The sequence below is a fragment of the Trachypithecus francoisi genome, unplaced genomic scaffold (genome assembly GCF_009764315.1).
Source record: "Trachypithecus francoisi isolate TF-2019V2 unplaced genomic scaffold, Tfra_2.0 Lachesis_group10, whole genome shotgun sequence".
In the NCBI taxonomy this organism is placed as follows: Eukaryota; Metazoa; Chordata; class Mammalia; order Primates; family Cercopithecidae; genus Trachypithecus; species Trachypithecus francoisi.
The window spans coordinates 82,464,198-82,482,418 of record NW_022681455.1 but is presented as its reverse complement, the minus strand read 5'-3'; the positions used below and the strand labels follow the sequence as shown (position 1 = coordinate 82,482,418).

The window sequence follows — 18,221 nt, the reverse complement described above, 5'->3', positions numbered from 1 at the left end:
CAGCTGGGTTTCCAGGCCACCCAGGCGGGGGGCTAGCTGAGGGAAGCCTGCTGGCTCTCCTGCTTACTCTAATTCCTGGGGCTCCCCAAACCTTGGCCTCAGGAGACTGGGGATAGGACCAGCCTTGAAAGTGGGGGAAGCTTTGGAGAGCCGGGTGCTGTGTTCTTAGTGAGATGACCAGCGAAGGCTGTGGCGCCCTGGGGTAAGCAGGGCCTGATCCCCTCCTAATCTTCCAGCAGCAACTGGTGCTCTGAGGCTCCCCTCCCCCAGCCCTGCCAGGGACCTGCCTTTCAAAGATGGGCAGGGGAGGGGGACGGGGACACCCACCCACTTCTCAGACCGGCACATCTTGGCTGTTGGGGCCTGAGAGACTTTCGCTCTAAGACTTTCTTTACAGATGGTTAAACCAGAGTTCTGCACTCATCAGGGACTGGCCAGGCTGTCTCCGTGCCCCATGCTTTTAGCTCCAGCCCTCAGGTGTGATAGGAGGATCACTTTCCATCCCTGGGCTTGGAGACCCCTATGGGAAGGGATCCCCAAGGGCGCCTCTGGCTCAGCCTCCCTCCATGGCAGTTCACATCCGCAGCCTCCCCGAGGGTGGCCCTTCCGCACTCCTGGCGGATGGCTTTTCCTCCCTGGCTTATTTCCCCCTCTGGGAAGCTGGGGGAGGTAGAAATGAATAACCTTAAAGGCCTGTTGGCAGGAATGTGCTGCCAAGCCTGCCCCCTGCCCTCTGTCTCAGGCTCTTAACTCCCTTGAAGCTGCCCATCTCTCCGTCTGCCCCTCTCCATGTTTGGGCATTCCCACTGCTGTAAGACAGTAGCCCCTGTCACTCCTCCAGGTGCTGGTGGGGAGACACCGGCCAGCGCCAAAAGCCTTGGCGGGTGTGAGTCTGAGTCCAGCGGAGATGGTGGGTGCTGGGCTGTGTGGAGGTGCTGGGGGCTGTGTCCCTTGGAAGAGAGACTGCTAATTAATACCCTCCTGCACCCTCAATTCAGCCCACTGTCCCCCACTCCCCTCAGGTCACAGCAGGACTCTGCTTCAGGGGAGGGGTTTGTTGGAACTGTGAAAAGGAGGCGGGAAGGAACGCCTTGTCCTCAACTCACCCAGGAGGCCGCGCCTCCCCCAAGTTCAGGCAGAAGAGATGCATCTGGGAGGCTGAACCCTCAAGTTCCATCCACCCCTGCTGCCATCCCCCTCCCCAAAAGTGGAGGCCTCCCTTTTCTTTGCTCTGCTGTCTCCTATTCTGTCCTCTGCCTCGGTGTTTGAGCCCCAGAATGGAAAGCAGCCTTAAGAAGCCACACTTAGGAAGTCCACACGCCTCTGCTCATTTCAGGAAACAGGCCTAGACGGAGGATGGACTTGAGCCCAGGGCACCAGGCCCCTTCCCCTCACCGACCTTTCACACTGACTCTCATGCAGCCTCTGCCTGCCTGTCCTCCCCTTCCTGCACCACGGTACCCTCCCTTAGCTCCTTCAGCTGCTGCCCTGGTGGTAACCAAGAGACGCCCCCATCCTGGAGCAGGGGTGGGGAGGAGCAGCTCAAAGCAGCTGCTTCTCTGAGGAAGCTGACACCAAGGCCAGTGTTCAGCAACAACTTGTGGCTTTGCACCCAGCGCCGGGGTCCCCGCCCACCTGGCTCCCTGCTGTCCCTCTTCCCCACTGCTCCTCAGACTTCCCTCCGACCCTGGTTACTCTGTGTCTCTGCTCCCTCTCCCCCTAGGTCTAATCTGTCCTCATTTCCCCCAGACCTGTCCCCAGAAGTCCACCCTTCCCCATTCCTTTGATCTGGAACCCCTTCTTGGTCTGGCTTCCCCAGGCCCCGACACCTTTCTGTGGGGCCTGCCCAGCTCCTCGGCACACACAGCATGGGCCTGATCCTGTTCCCCTCATGGGCAGATGCAGCAGGGCAGAGTGCAGCACAGACCACAGGCCTCTGGGGCTGGCCATGGAAACCCCATGGATTAGAGCACAGTGTGGGATGAGGTGACCCTCAGTGCATGACTTGGGGTGACCCCTGCCCCCATCCTGAGACAGTTACCCCTCCCCCTCTGCCATCAGCACATTCTGTAGCCTCTTGGGTTACTTGGCTGCCTTGGTGTCCCATTTTCTTGGGGGGGGTGGGGATTCCCTATCCAGGATGGGGCGGCCCTGAGGGCTCTGTTCCCAGAGGCTGAGTTAGAGCGATGGGGAAGGGGGGGCAGTTTTGGGGAGAGACAGGCAGTGCTCACCAGGGCCTGGACACTAAATCCCTTGTTGATGGCTGTGGCAACCCCTCCCTAGGGTAGGGTTACCATCTTCGGCCCTGTCCCCTTGACTCTCTCCCCTCTTCACTTCCCCTTGTCCCTCTAGGAGCCATTTCCTCTAGCCCCCAAAAGATGTCTCCCTTCATCAGTCCCCCAAAGGCTTGGGGTATCTCTGCTACTCCTTCAGCGAAGCAGGTGAGGAGGAAGGAGACTGCGGCAATGGAAACAGGCTCCGGGCAGATGAGGCAGGAAGCGGGTGTGAGGAAAGGGACAGGTGAGGCCGGGGATGGAAGAGGGCTCAGGGAAGAACTGGGGGGATGAGTTTGGAATGGGAAATCCAATGCAACTGGGGAAGTCGAGGCAATGGGGTGGCGGGGTCAGTAGCAGATGACAGAAAGTGAAGTCTCCCTACCCCACTTCCCTGGGGCTGGGGCTACCTTTGCGTCCCTCATGAGTGACATCTCAGGCTGCAGCCCCACTGTTCCCCCTCTGTCAGCAGAAATATCTCTCTTCTGACCCCTCCTGCTGGAGTCTCAGCCAGCCAATCCCTGATCTGGAGGAGGGGGGAGCCCGGCCTCCCCCCTGCTCCCTCATAAGGACCCGCCGGGGGCCGGGGGGTGGCCGGCTGCTCAAGTGGGACGGGGGTCAGAGCTTTGTGGAAGGAAGAAAAACCTGGAGGGAGCAGGAGAGTAAAAAGAAGAAACCCAGGCAGACAGGCAGTTGGACACACTGAGGAAGACCCCCCACGAGTGGGAACCCCTTGGAAGGAACACACCGGCCCCGGCCCCCAGGAAGGGAGCGCAATGGAGGCCGCTCACGCTAAAACCACGGAGGAATGTTTGGCCTATTTTGGGGTGAGTGAGACCACGGGCCTCACCCCGGACCAAGTTAAGCGCAATCTGGAGAAATACGGCCCCAATGGTAAGTGTCCCTTGGAAGAGAGGCTGGTAATTAATGCCCTCCTGCACCCCCAAAACACACGCACACGCACGCACGCGTTTCTCCCTTCAGGGTATCTTAAGGAAGAGCTGGGCCGTTGTCCAATGCTCGCAGGGGTAAGAGGATACTGAGAAAACAGAGTTCCGAGATCCAGAGTTTTGGGAGGTTTTAATGGGATGACCTTGATGAACCTCAAGGTGGCCTGATTCTCTTACCTTAGTCACAAAGTCTTGGGTGTGGGGGGCATGAGGGTGAACCCCAAATGAATCTGTCTTTTTCTTCTTTTTCCTGGGTAGAGCTCCCTGCTGAGGAAGGTAAGTTACTGAAATCCCTGGACTCTCATAGATGACCACCCTTCTCCCCCGCCCCGTCCCACTCCCTCCTCCCTGCCTTTTCTTTAGATTCCTTGAGCAAATACCCCTTCCCAAAAGGCAAATCTCCCTCCCTAAAGGTTAGAAGCCTGTCCAGGGCAGAAGTCTCCCAGGCACTTTCTCCTTGAAGCATCCAACTCTTGAACTGCTCCCCACTTTGCGGAGTCTGTTTCTGGACTCCAGGCGAGATTCTCAGCCCTTCTCTGGGCACCAAGCTGCCTGCTCACCACCCTAGAGCCTCTTCACTGAAGGCTGGAGTCCAGGGCGCTCCATCCCAGACCTTCACCCCCTAGACCTTAACCCGGGGCCCTCCCCTTGCCTCCTCCCCCAGGGAAGACCCTGTGGGAGCTGGTGATAGAGCAGTTTGAAGACCTCCTGGTGCGGATCCTCCTCCTGGCCGCATGCATTTCCTTCGTAAGTGTGGGAGGGTCTCTGGGGGCTGGCTGGGGGTGTGAGGCTGGGATCGGGTGAATGCGGGGTTCGCAGTCACTGGATCCTCCCGTCCGAGCCCCGAGCATCCAATTGTACAGACGGAGTGGGCTCGGGGGCAGCAGCGGGTGTGATTTGCTTCCTCCTCTCTCCTCCCCCGCACCCCACAGGCGGGTTTTATTTTAAGCTTTAAGGGTGTTCTCAGCCAAAACACCGAAGCTAAGCCACCCTCGCGGCTTCAAGAGCTTGGAGGGCTCGGGTTACCCCCCCGAGCCCCGGGCTCCGGGTCCCGCAGCAATGCCGGTTGCAGCTCAGGGGCCACTGCCACTCCCGGCATGCCCCGGGCAGGCGGCCGTTCCACCAATCCCCGCGCCCGCCGGCGCCCCTTCCCTGCCCTCCCCGGCCGCCTGACGCTGATTGGTCGAGAGGACTGGCTCCTAGTGGCGGGAAAGCGCGGCGGTGCGAGGATGACTCCAAGGAGCCCGGCGCCCAGTGAGGGAGGGCACTGGCATCCCTCGCCTCACCCGCCCAGCCTGGCCCTAGCCCTTCCCCGCGCTTCCTAGCCCCCCCCCCACCGCCGCGGGGCATCCCCAGGGCCCTGCCTCCTCTCCCGCCCTGGGGGCTACTTCCCATCCCGCAGTCCATCTGCGTATCGCGGGTTGTTCTGCAGCATGAGTCTTGCTGGGGCCTCTGGAGGCAACGAAAGCTTGCCTGTACCTTGGTTTCCGAACGCAGGCCCCGTCGCCTTAAGCACAAGCTGGCAGGGCCTCTCCTCTCCCTTCTCAGATTTGCTCCTTGACATTTGCCTGCTGCCTGGCGGTGGCAACAGCTGGGGCGGGGCGCACGCAGGAGGCCCCGTAACCCTATCCCCGCTCTGGCTCCCTCGTGAAACCGGAGCTTCCCTGCCTTGGCCGAGGGGGAGGGCTGCGGGGGTCAGACGGCCTGCGAAGACCACAGGGTTTTTCCTCTCGGGGATGGATGTGGCTGTGCAGGGAGTTGGACCGAGCTTCGCTTCTAAGCCAGCAGCTTGGTCAGGGAAACCTGAAAGCATTCCCAGCTAATCCCTCTAGTGGTGCAAGTCTGTGCGCGCCCATCCCGCTGAGTAAGGCGGTGGCAGGGCCTGCAGTGGGTGGACAGACCCTCAGACGAATGTGGGGCCACAGCGCCCCCACGATACCCGGCCCCCCTGCTGGCTCCTGCGCAATTCTCCCCTCTGCAGTGGGCCACTTCCTTTCTCCACCCCTTTCGGTGCCTCATTACCTGTCATTCTCTTTTCCGCTGCTCTCCAGGTGCTGGCCTGGTTTGAGGAAGGTGAAGAGACCATCACTGCCTTTGTTGAACCTTTTGTCATCCTCTTGATCCTCATTGCCAATGCCATCGTGGGGGTTTGGCAGGTTAGCTTTGACCCTTCCTCACCCCTTCATGTCCCAACACTGAAGGAGAGGCCAACCCTCCCTCCAGTCTCCTCCTCCTCCATCACCTCCCCCATACTTGCCTCTTCCTGTGGTCCTATCCCCTGGTCTGGAATGGGATGGAGTGTGGGGAAGAGGTGGGAGACTGTGACCCACTGTCACTTCCTGGCTGTGTGACCCTGAGCAAGTTCCTTCATCCCTCTGAGCCTCAGTTTCTTCATCCATAAAATGGGGCTAGCAATCCAGTGTGAAATCGACTAAGATGATGGATGTGCCTGGCACGCAGTAAGAATTCAATAGACGCTAGCTTGATTTCCTTCTTCCTCTGACCTGACCACCCTCTACATGTCCTGTCCTCTGCTTCCTGGTTTTTGTTGTTGTTGTTGTTGTTTTGTTTTGTTTTAGGTCGTTTCCAAAGTGAAAACCCAAATGCTACCTTGCTTTGGTTCTAAGAAATGTCAGGCTATAAGCCATTTTTTGGTGCTCACTGGTTTCTGAACACTGAGGATAGAAATAGCCACTTTCTCACTTTGGGAGGCCGAGGCAGGCAGATCACTTGAGGTCAGGAGTTCAAGAGTAGCCTGGCCAACATGGTAAAACCCCATCTCTACTAAAAATACAAAAATTGGCTGGGCATGGTGGCGGATTCCTGTAATCCCAGCTACTCAGAAGGCTGAGGCAGGAGAATCACTTGAACGGGGAGGTGGAGGTTGCAGTGAGCCAAGATTGTGCCATTGCATTGCACTCCAGCATGGGCAACAGAGTGAGACCTTGTCTCAAAAAAAAAAAAAAAGAAAGTAAAAGAAGAAACAGCACTTTCTCTTTGCCCCAGTGTTACAGGTACAGCAGAGCCACTGTGTCTGTGGTGCTGGCAGGTCTAGGACAACATCTGCAGGGCAGCCTCTGATTTTCTTTGATTTTTTATTTAGATTTTTCTTTTTGAGACAGGGTCTTGTTATGTCACCCAGGCTGGAGTGCAGTGGTGTGATCTCAGCTCACAGCAACCTCTGCCTCCCGGGTTCTAGTGATTCTCCTGCCTCAGCCTCCCAAGTAGCTGGGATTACAGGCACGTGCCACTACCCCAGGCTTTGTTTTTTGTTTGTTTGTTTGTTTGTTTTGTTTTGTTGTACTTTTGGTAGAGATGGGGTTTTACCATGTTGTCCAGGCTGGTCTTGAACTCCTGACCTCAAGTGATCCACCTGCCTCGGTCTCCCAGAGTGCTGGGATTACAGGCGCGAGTCACCGCGCCCAGCCTGACTTTCTTTGATTCTTCTTTGTTCTCTCCCCAAAACCCTCTCACCTGTTTTCAGCTGTAGGTGACAGTTTCCTCAACACACACACACCCCTGCCCGTGTGGGGTTTTGTTGCCTCCCCTGTGCCAGAAGCCACAACTCCATAACCCTGCCTCCTGTACATAACCGTGCCTCCTCCACCCTGTCTCCTCAGGAGCGGAACGCAGAGAATGCCATCGAGGCCCTGAAGGAGTATGAGCCAGAGATGGGGAAGGTCTACCGGGCTGACCGCAAGGCAGTGCAAAGGATCAAGGCTCGGGACATCGTCCCCGGGGACATCGTGGAGGTGGCTGGTGAGTGACAGGGACGGCTGGTCCAGGATGCGAAGCTTTGGGGCCGAGGCCTAGGAGACGCTGGGGGCTGGTCAGGCTCAGATCCCGGTGTCCAGGAGGATGGTGGAGTCTGCTTCTCTTTCCGACTCCTCAGAAGGTCATCCCAGGCCACTCCGGCCACGGCCCCCCTTCACCAGCAGAGTCTCAGCAGGAACAGCCAGTCCTGTCCCTGAGGCTGCAGGCAGACCCCCTGCTCTCCATCCTCTCACCCTGCACTAGCACTTGCAGGCAACAGGTGGAACCCCATCCCTGCCAACGGCCCCGTCTCCACCCCCTCCCGGGGCCTGGCTTCCCCCTCCTTCCACCCACCCCAAGCTTGGTCAGCTTTCAGTCTTGACCTCTCCGTGCCCTTGAGGCCTCTCAAAGGGGAAGGAGTGAGGGCAGAAGGGAGGAGGGAGGCCGAAGGCTCGAGCCCCCGGCCATGTAAGGGAAACTCAGGCCCTGCACGGAGCACGGGACTGGGGAGGAGGGAGCTCAAGGAGGGCCCCGCCCGAGGCAAGGGACACTTAATGCCTGGCCAGGGAGGGGTGGGGGCTGGGTGGCTAAGATTACTGGGATTCTGCCCCCTTCAGCGGTTTTTATATTTGCCCTGAGCAGGCCTTCCTGAAGCTCCAGGCCCCTGCCAGGGGGAATGGCTCTTCTGAGGCCTCCTTCCCTCTAGCAGACACCCAAGTCACTACCCCAGGGAGCCTGGGGAGAGGGAGTGAGGGCAGGCCGAAGACCCCGGCGCCCCATTACCGCCGTGACAGCGTGGAGTCAGCGCCATGAATGTCTATAAATATCACACGGGCTTGGGTGACAGGGCGTCCCGCCTGACTCCATCCCGACCTCCCTCCTCCCTCCTGGGTCCATTTCCTCTGGCACAGGAGGGGGCCTTAGAAACAGAGGGAAAGGAAAGCGATTGGATCCTGTCCCCAGTATCATCCGTGGGACCAGTGTGGACTTAGGCAGCGGCCCTGGGAGGTTCTTAGGCTCCTCCTAAGGTCTCTGAGTCTGGCTGGGCATCCACCTCTCTAGCTGCCCCCAAGGTGGTTTCCATGTGCCTGCCAACCCACCTGTGCATCTCCCTGGCCTCACCTCCACCCATTCACTCTCCAGCCTGTGCTGCCCGCCCCACTTCTCCACACCTATTTCCTGCTCACGCCCCGCTTCTCTCTCGCCCCATCCGTCCTGTCTTGTCCATGTTGCCAGCTTACTCTCCCCAGCTCCTCACCTCCCTGCCTCCCTGAGATGCTCAGACAGAGCTGTCAGGTTCCTGATATGTGGTCCCCTCCATGACCACCCTACGTCCCCTGCTGCCTTAAGTCCTGCCCACTCATACCTTCCGCTCACTCCTCTCCTGCCTTGCCCTCCACTGTTCTCTTGGTTGCCCTTGATTATCTCAATTTCCATATTTTCCCATTTCTCCCTGCCTTTCCTGGCTGTCCACTTCATTCTCTCACCCCAATACCCCTTCTCTCTAACACACCCTGTTTTCCCTGAGTTCTTTCCTTGCCTTTCCTCTTTGCCTTTCTCACTCCTGTCTCCCATTCTCAATTCTAGCTTCTTGTCCTACAGCTGGACTGTCCTTAATTTCCCCTCCAGTCATTCAGTGGGCATTTATTTAGCATGTATTATGTGCTGAGCAGTATGCCTGCCCATCGCTTCTCAGGGCTCACAGCGAGTGGGAAGAGATGTGGGAATTCAAGAACAACCTGAGAACAGAACGAGACTCTAGCTCGCCATGGACACAGGGGCAGAGGGATGGGTGTCACGATGGGTGGTTGCCAGCTTCAGGAGCTCATGCCAAGGGCCTGATGCAAGCCCTGGGAGCCTCCCTGAGACCTGAAGGATGGATGAGGAGAATGAGTCAGACACAGATTGGGTTTTTCTTAGGAAGGAAGAAAATTCCATTCCCAAGTGACCTCCCTCTTCCCTACTCTCTCCACAGTGGGAGACAAAGTCCCTGCAGACATCCGAATCCTCGCCATCAAATCCACCACCCTGCGGGTGGACCAGTCCATCCTGACAGGTCTGCTGGCCTGGGTGGGAAGATGCATGGGGGTGGGATGTGGGGAGGAAGAGACAACAAGGGGGAGGTGAGTGGAAAGACAGAGAACCCTCACTGTCTGAGCAACATAGAGAGACCCTGTCTCTACAAAAAAAATTTTAAAAATTAGCTGGGCATGTTGTTGAGTGCCTATAGTCCTGACTACTCAGGATGCTGAGGCGGGAGGATCACCTGGGTACAGGAGGTCAAGGCTGCAGTGAGCTGTGATCACACCACTGCACTCCTTCCTGGGCAACCCTGTCTCTATCAAAATACAAACAAAAGGCTGGGCGAGGTGGCTCATGCCTGTAATCCCAGCACTTTGGGAGGCCAAGGTGGGCGGATCACCTGAGGTCAGGAGTTAGAGACCAGCCTGACCAACATGGTGAAACCCTGTCTCTACCAAAAAATACAAAAATTAGCCAGGCATGGTGGCGAGCACCTGTAGTCCCAGCTACTCAGGAGGCTGACACAGTAGAATTGCATGAACCCAGGAGGCTGAGGCTGCAGTGAGCCAAGATCATGTCACTGCACTCCAGCCTGGGCAACAAGAGCAAGACCCCATCTCAAAAAAAAAAAAGCAAAAGACAAAAAACAAAAACCCAGCACTGGGGCCTCCCCCTGGCTCACTAGCAGTGGCTATGGCAGTGGCAGCACTGTTTGACGTTTTCTTTTTTATTTTTTGAGATGGAGTCTTGCTCTGTCACCCAGGCTGGAGGGCAGTGTCACAGTTTTGGCTCACTGCAACCTCTGCCTCCCGGGTTCAAGCAATTCCCTGCCTCAGCCTCTGGAGTAGCTGGGATTACAGGCGTCCACCATCACACTCGGCTAATTTTTGTATTTTTAGTAGAGACAGGGTTTCTATTTAGTAGAGACAGGGTTTCTATTTAGTAGAGACAGGGTTTCTTGGCCAGGCTGGGCTTGAACTCCTGACCTCGTGATCTACCTGCCTCAGCCTCCCAAAGTGCTGGGATTACAGGTGTGAGCCACCCACTGCGTCCAGCCTGCTTGACATTTCCATTCTGTCCCAAGCCTGAAATGGGACGGGTAGTGGGAGAAGGCTGGACGCTGTTGCCCACTCTCTAGATAGCCGCAAGCCCACCCCTTCCACATGGACATAAGGCCACACACACCTCGAGAACTGTCCTGTCTCCTTCAGCCTCCTCAAAAATCCTCCAGGGAGGAGCCATGAGATTCTAGGACAAGATAGGGGGTTCAGATACACTGAAAACCATGGCTGCTAGGCCGGGCATGGTGGCTCATACCTGTAATCCCAGTGTTTTGGGGGGCTGAGGCAGGAGAATTACTTCAGGTCAGGAGTTTGAGACCAGCCTGGGCAACACAGCGAGACCCCATCACTATAAAAAATGTTTTAAAAATTAGCTGGGTGTGGTGATGTGCACCTGTAGTCCCAGCTACTTGGGAGGCTGAGGTGGGAGGATTGCCTATGCCCAGAAGCTTGAGGACACAGTGAGCTATGATTACCACAGCAGTCCAGCATGGACAATAGAGCAAGACCCCATCTCTATAAATTTTTTTCTTTATTTTATTTATTTTTTTTTTGAGACGGAGTCTCGCTCTGTCACCCGGGCTGGAGTACAGTGGCTGGATCTCAGCTCACTGCGGCCTCCGCCTCCCGGGTTTACGCCATTCTCCTGCCTCAGCCTCCCGAGTAGCTGGGACTACAGGTGCCTGCCACCTCGCCCGGTTAGTTTTTTTTTTTTTTTTGTATTTTTTTAGTAGAGACAGGGTTTCACCGTGTTAGCCAGGATGGTCTCGATCTCCTGACCTCGTGATCCGCCCGTCTCGGCCTCCCAAAGTGCTGGGATTACAGGCTTGAGCCACCGCGCCCGGCCAAATTTTTTTCTTTAATTAGTTAGGCATTGTACTGCACACCTGTAGTCCCAGTTGTTTGGGAGGCTGGGGTGGGAGGATCACTTGAGCCCAAGAGTTTGAGGTTGTGGTGAGTTATGATCACACCACTGCATTCTAGCCTGGGCAACAGAGCAAGACCCTGTCTCTATAAAACCACCATAGCTGCTGCTGCTTCTGCACTGGCAGGGAGAAGCGAAGAAGAGGCAGAAAACATTCCCCATGGTCCCAGGGGTCAAGGGCTAGGCTGGCCCAGGCTTGCTGCTGAGCCCTTGCTCTTAGGGTGAGAGAGGCATGGTTCTAAGGGTGGGTCCCCCTTCTTCCCAGAAACATGCTTGACAGTTGAAAGTGTGGTTCCAAATATGTCCACTTATTTGATTTTTACCCAAGATACTGTTTTGCAGTATACATGTCCTTGTCCCCATTTTACAGAGGAGCACATGGAAGTTAGGTGATCAAAGTCACACAGCTTGTTAGTGGTCAAGCTGGGCTCGGGTCAAAGTCTTTTTAAGAGCAGTGGACTTCTGGCCGGGCACGGTGACCTGTAATCCCAGCGCTTTGGGAGGCTGAGGTGGGCAGATCACTTGCGGTCAGGAGTTCGAGACCAGCCTGGCCAACATGGTGAGAGCCTGTCTCTACTAAAAATACAAAAATAATCAGGCAAGTGTGATGGCACGTGCCTGTAATCCCAGCTACTTGGGAGGCTGAGGCAGGAGAATTGCCTGAACCTGGGAGGCAGAGGTTACAGTGAGCTGAGATCTCTTTTTTTTTTTTTTTTTGAGACGGAGTCCCGCTCTGTCGCCCAGGCTGGAGTGCAGTGGCCGGATCTCAGCTCACTGCAAGCTCCGCCTCCTGGGTTTACGCCGTTCTCCTGCCTCAGCCTCCCGAGTAGCTGGGACTACAGGCGCCCGCCACCTCGCCCGGCTAGTTTTTTTGTATTTTTAGTAGAGACGGGGTTTCACCGGGTTAGCCAGGATGGTCTCGATCTCCTGACCTCGTGATCCGCCCGTCTCGGCCTCCCAAAGTGCTGGCATTACAGGCTTGAGCCACAGCGCACGGCCTATGAGCTGAGATCTTGACACTGCACTCCAGCCTAGGTGACAAAATCGAAACTCTGTCTCAAAAAAAAAAAAAAAAAAAAGGAGCAATGGACTTCCTAACTGCCTTCAGTGGCTTCTTCTAGAGTCCAGACATCCCCCAGGATGGCTACTTGGTCCTTACCAGGAGCTGTCCTGCTGAGCAGGGAGTTAGGCGCGGGAAGCCTGGGAGAAGGACATGATGTCATCCGAAAACCCCTTGGCCCCTTCTCCACAGGCGAGTCTGTATCTGTCATCAAGCACACGGAGCCCGTTCCTGACCCCCGAGCTGTCAACCAGGACAAGAAGAACATGCTTTTCTCGGTGAGCAATCTGGGACCAGCTGTCACACGCTTAGTCAAGCCAGGTGCCTGGGTTGGAGAGAAACATGGCAGTGTGAGAAGAGATGGCGTGGGGGGATGCGGCATGAAGGTCACCTCTTGCCTGATTCCCTGCCTCCTCTTTCCCTTCCCAGGGCACCAACATTGCAGCTGGCAAGGCCTTGGGCATTGTGGCCACCACCGGTGTGAGCACTGAGATTGGGAAAATCCGAGACCAAATGGCTGCCACAGAACAGGACAAGACCCCTTTGCAGCAGAAGCTGGATGAGTTTGGGGAGCAGCTCTCCAAAGTCATCTCCCTCATCTGTGTGGCTGTCTGGCTCATCAACATTGGCCACTTCAATGACCCTGTCCATGGGGGCTCCTGGATCCGCGGGGCCATCTACTACTTTAAGATTGCCGTGGCCTTGGCTGTGGCTGCCATCCCCGAAGGTACGGAAGCCTTTCTTTTCTCCTCCCATTTGCAATCCCATCTGCAAAGACTCCTTTCCTTTCTTTCTTTCTTTCTTTCTTTTATTTTTTTCTTTTTTGTTTTTTGAGACGGAGTCTTTTTTTTTTTTTTTTTTTTTTGAGGCGGAGTCTCGCTCTGTCGCCCGGAATGGAGTGCAGTGGCCGGATCTCAGCTCACTGCAAGCTCCGCCTCCCGGGTTTACACCATTCTCCTGCCTCAGCCTCCCGAGTAGCTGGGACTACAGGCGCCCGCTACCTCGCCCGGCTAGTTTTTGTATTTTTAGTAGAGACGGGGTTTCACTGTGTTAGCCAGGATGGTCTCGATCTCCTGACCTCGTGATCCGCCCGTCTCGGCCTCCCAAAGTGCTGGGATTACAGGCTTGAGCCACCGCGCCCGGCCTTGAGACGGAGTCTTGCTCTGTCGCCCAGGCTAGTGTGCAGTGGCGCCATCTCGGCTCACTGTAAGCTCCGCCTCCCGGGTTCACGCGGTTCTCCTGCCTCAGCCTCCCCAGCAGCTGGGACTACAGGCGCACGCCACCACGCCTGGCTAATTTTTTTGTGTTTTTAGTAGAGACGGGTTCCACTGTGTTAGCCAGGATGGTCTCAATCTCCTGACCTCGTGATCTGCCCGCCTCGGCCTTCCAAAGTGCTGGGATTACAGGCGTGAGCCATTGTGCCCAGCCTTTTTTTCTTTTTTTTTTTTTTTTTTGAGATCGAGTCTCTCTCTGTCACCCAGGCTGGAGTGCAGTGGCGCAATCTCGGCTCAGTGCAACCTCTTCCTCCTGGGTTCAAGTGATTCTCCTGCCTCTGCCTCCCAAGTAGCTGGGATTACAGGTGCACGCCACCATACCTGGCTAATTTTTGTGTTTTCAGTAGAGACGGGGTTTCACCATGTTGGCCAGGCTGGTCTCAAACTCTGGGCTCAAGCAATCCACCCCCCTCAGCCTCCCAAAGTGCTGGGGTTACAGGCATGAGCCACCACGCCTGGTCCAAAGACCCCTTTTCCAAGTAAGGTAACATTTACAGGCTCCAGGGATTAGGATCTGGTATCTTTAGGGACCATTATTGTTTGTTTGTTTGTTTGTTTGTTTAATAGAGACAGGGTCTCACTCTTGTTGCCCAGGCTGGAGCATGGTAGCACAATCATAACTCACTGTAATCTCAAACTCCTGGATTCAAACAATCCTCTTGTTCCAGCCTCCCAAGTGGCTGGTACCACAGGCAATCACCACCATGCCCAGCTAATTTTTAAATATTATCAGAGGAGTCTCGCTGTGTTGCCCAGGTTGGTCTCAAATTCCTGGCCTCAAGCGATCCTCCCGCCTCAGCCTCCCAAAGTGCTAGGATTACAGGTGTGCACCAACGTGCCCAGCTGGGGGCTACTATTTAGCAGACTATAGACCACACCCTCCCTCCCCTTGCAGGTTCCCTCACGCCCTCCTTCCCTCCCCACAGGTCTTCCTGCAGTCATCACCACCTGCCTGGCCCTGGGTACCCGCCGGATGGCAAAGAAGAATGCCATTGTAAGGAGCTTGCCCTCCGTAGAGACCCTGGGCTGCACCTCTGTCATCTGTTCCGACAAGACAGGCACCCTCACCACCAACCAGATGTCTGTCTGCAAGGTCAGGAGCAGTGTGGGCAGCGCACTCAGTCAGAAGGCTGCCTGTGGGGGTAAAATGGGCCCTCCAAAGATAGATGTCTCCCTTCATCACTGCTGGCTTCTCATCTGGGCTTGCAAAATGCTCAAAGGGCAGTAGAATACCATCCTGTCTGCCATGAAGGGGATCAGAGAGGACCCTTGTGTTCCAGCCAGACAGCTCACTCCGACCACCATCCATGCACCAGGCACTACCACACATTGTCTCTCATCCCCCACAATAGCCCATTCAGAGGACGGTCTCATTAACTTCATTTTTTTTTTTTTTTTGAGACAGAATCTTGCTCTGTCACCCGGGCTGGAGTGCAGTGGCCGGATCTCAGCTCACTGCAAGCTCCGCCTCCCGGGTTTACGCCATTCTCCTGCCTCAGCCTCCCGAGTAGCTGGGACTACAGGTGCCCACCATCTCGCCGGCTAGTTTTTTGTATTTTTTAGTAGAGACGGGGTTTCACCGTGTTAGCCAGGATGGTCTCGATCTCCTGACCTCGTGATCCACGCGTCTCGGCCTCCCAAAGTGCTGGGATTACAGGCTTGAGCCACCGCGCCCGGCCCATTTTTTTTAATTAAAAAAATTATTATGATTTTGAGGCAGGGTCTCACTCTGTCACCCAGGCTGGAGTGCAGTGGTGTGATCTTGGCTCACTGCAACCTCTGCCTCCTGGGTTCAAGCGATTCACCTGCCTCAGCCTCCCTAGTAGCTGGGACTTACAGGTGTCTGCCACCATGCCTGGCTAATTTTTTTGCATTTTCAATAGAGACAGGGTTCGCCATGTTGGCCAGGCTGGTCCTGAACTCCTGGCCTCAAGTGTTGTGCCCTCTTTGGCTTCCTAAAGTACTGGGATTATAGGTGTGAGCCACAGCACCCAATCTAACTTCCTTTTTTTAGAAGAGGAAAAAGGCTCAGAGATTACATGACTTCCCCCAAGATGCACAGTTAATAAGTTACAGAGTTGAGTTTCAAACTCAAGTCTGTGTGGCCCCAAAACTTCTGCCTGTGAAGTGGATGGCCCTCCTGAATGGTCACTCATGACAGGGCCCGCCCAGCCTGCCAACACTGACCGTGAACAGCATTTCCTAAAGTGGGGCTCTTAATCTTTTCTGTGCCTCACACCCCTTTGCAGTTGAGCTCTTCTCAGGATGATATTTCAAATGCATACTAATAAAACAGGCCAGGCGCAATGGCTCACGCCTGTAATCCCAACACTTTGGGAGGCCAAGGTGGGCAGATCACGAGGTCAGGAGTTCGAGATGAGCCTGGCCAACATGGTGAAACCCCATCTCTACTAAAAATACAAAAAGTAGCTGGGCATGGTGGTGTATGCCTGTAATCCCAGCTACTGGCGAGGCTGAGGCAGGAAAATCGCTTGAACCCAGGAGGCAGAGGTTGCAATGAGCCGAGATTGCTCCACTGCACTCCAGCCTGGGTGACAGAATAAGACTCTGTCTTAAATAATAAAATGAAATGAAAAGAAGTAAAATAAAATAAAATAAAATAAAACAGGCCGGGGGTGGTGGCTCACGCCTGTAATCTCTCTGGGAGGCCAAGGTGGGAGGATGGGGATCACTTGAGCCTAGGAGTTCGAGACCAGCCTAAGCAACATAGTAAGAGTCCATCTCTACCAAAAAAAAAAAAAAAAAAAAGCCCGATGTGGTGGTGCGCACTTGTAGTCCTAGCTACTCAGGTGGCTGAGGCAGGAGAATCACTTGAACCCAGAGGATTGCTTGAGCCAGGAGGTCAAAGCTACAGTGAGCAGTGATCACATGACTGTACTCCAGCCTGCACGACAGAGCGAGACCCTCACACACACAAAAAATGAAATAAAATAGGGCCAGGTATGGTGGCTCATGCCTGTAATCCTAGCACTTAGGGAGGCTGAGGCAGAAGGATTGTTTGAGCCCAGGAATTTTAGACTAGCTTGGTCAACACAGTGAGACCACATCTTCTTAAAGATAAAATAGAGGCCGGGCGCGGTGGCTCAAGCCTGTAATCTCAGCACTTTGGGAGGCCGAGACGGGCGGATCACGAGGTCAGGAGATCGAGATCATCCTGGCTAACACGGTGAAACCCTGTCTCTACTAAAAAAATACAAAAAACTAGCTGGGTGAGGTGACGGGCGCCTGTAGTCCCAGTTACTTGGGAGGCTGAGGCAGGAGAATGGCCTAAAACCCGGGAGGCGGAGCTTGCAGTGAGCTGAGATCCAGCCACTGCACTCCAGCCTGGGCGACAGAGCAAGACTCCGTCTCAAAAAAAAAAAAAAAAAAAAAAAAAGATAAAATAGAAAATTAAAAAATAAATAAAACAGGATTCTGTTTTTTTTTTTTTTTTTTTTTTTTTGATGGAGTCTCACTCTGTTACCCAGGCTGGAGTGCAGTGGCACAATCTCAGCTCACTGCAACCTCCACCTCCCAGGTTCAAGCAATTCTCCTTCCTCAGCCTCCCAAGTAGCTGGGACTATAGGCACACGCCACCACACCCAGCTAATTTTTGTATTTCTAGTAGAGACGGGATTTCGCCATGTTGACCAGGCTGGTCTCTAACTCCTGACCTCAAATGATCTGCCTGCCTCGGCCTCCCAAAGTGCTGGTTTACAGGAGTGAGCCACCGCGTCTGGCCAGGATTCTATTTTAAAAATACATAGGAGGCAGGGCACTGTAGCTCATGCCTGTAATCCCAGCACTTTGGGAGGCAGAGGCCGGCGAATCACAAGATCAGGATATCGAGAACATCCTGGCTAACACGGTGAAACCCCGTCTCTACTAAAAATACAAACAATTAGCTGGGCATGGTGGCGGGTGCCTGTAGTCCCAGCTACTCGGGAGGCTGAGGCAGGAGAACGGCGTGAACCTGGGAGGTGGAGCTTGCAGTGAGCCGAGATTGTGCCACCACACTCCAGCCTGGGCGACAGAGCAAGACTCCATCTAAAAAAAATAAAATAAAATACATAGGAAGCCAGGCACGGTGGCTCACGCCTGTAATCCCAGCACTTTGGGAGGCCAAGGTAGGTGGATCACCTGAGGTCAGAATTTCGAGGATAGCTTGTCCAACATGGCAAAACCCCGTCTCTACTAAAAATACAAAAATTAGCTGGGTGTGTTGGCGGATGCTTGTAGTCCCAGCTACTAAGGAGGCTGAGGCAGGAGAATCGCTTGAACCCAGGAGGTGGAGGTTACAGTGAGCTGAGATCGCGCCATTGCACCCCAGCCTGGGCAACAAAAGCAAAACTCCATCTCGAAAAAAAATTAAAAAGACCAGGCACAGTGACTCACGCCTGTAATCCCAGCACTTTGGGAGGCCGAGGTGAGATCACCTGAGGTCAGGAGTTCGAGACTAGCCTGACCAACATGGAGAAACCCTGTCTCTACTAAAATACAAAATTAGCTGGGCGTGGTGGCACATGCCTGTAGTCCCAGCTACTTGGGAGGCTGAGGCAGGAGAATCACTTGAACCTGGGAAGCAGAGGCGGTGAGCCGAGATCGTGCCATTGCACTCTAGCCTAGGCAACAAGAGCAAAACTCTGTCTCAAAAAAAAAAAAAAAAACAAGTAACCAGATGCGGTGGCTCACACCTGTAATCCTAGCACTTTGGGAGGCCAAGGCGGACGGATTACCTGAGGTCAGTTTGGTCAACATGGTGAAACCCCAGCTCTACTAAAAATACAAAAAATTAGCTGGGCATGGTGGTGGGCACCTGTAATCCCAGCTACTTGGGAGGCTGAGGCAGGAGAATCGCTTGAACCCAGGAGGCAGAGGTTGCGGTGAGCTGAGATTGCACCAC

The 18,221-nt window shown here is 54.9% G+C and overlaps 1 protein-coding gene across 2 annotated transcripts in view; it reads left to right on the top strand.

The window, feature by feature from the left end:
• The first annotated feature begins 2,261 nt into the window (after nucleotides 1-2,261).
• The window catches only part of ATP2A1 (ATPase sarcoplasmic/endoplasmic reticulum Ca2+ transporting 1), a 30,769-nt gene continuing 14,809 nt past the window's right edge, over nucleotides 2,262-18,221 (top strand). For both annotated transcript variants that reach the window (XM_033217940.1, XM_033217941.1), the window contains exons 1-9: nucleotides 2,262-3,167; nucleotides 3,482-3,499; nucleotides 3,888-3,970; nucleotides 5,275-5,379; nucleotides 6,844-6,982; nucleotides 8,952-9,032; nucleotides 12,237-12,322; nucleotides 12,474-12,771; nucleotides 14,245-14,411. In XM_033217940.1, coding sequence (XP_033073831.1) covers nucleotides 3,050-3,167; nucleotides 3,482-3,499; nucleotides 3,888-3,970; nucleotides 5,275-5,379; nucleotides 6,844-6,982; nucleotides 8,952-9,032; nucleotides 12,237-12,322; nucleotides 12,474-12,771; nucleotides 14,245-14,411 — 1,095 coding nt within the window. In that variant the 5' untranslated portion in view covers nucleotides 2,262-3,049. The remainder of the gene's footprint in view (nucleotides 3,168-3,481; nucleotides 3,500-3,887; nucleotides 3,971-5,274; nucleotides 5,380-6,843; nucleotides 6,983-8,951; nucleotides 9,033-12,236; nucleotides 12,323-12,473; nucleotides 12,772-14,244; nucleotides 14,412-18,221) is intronic.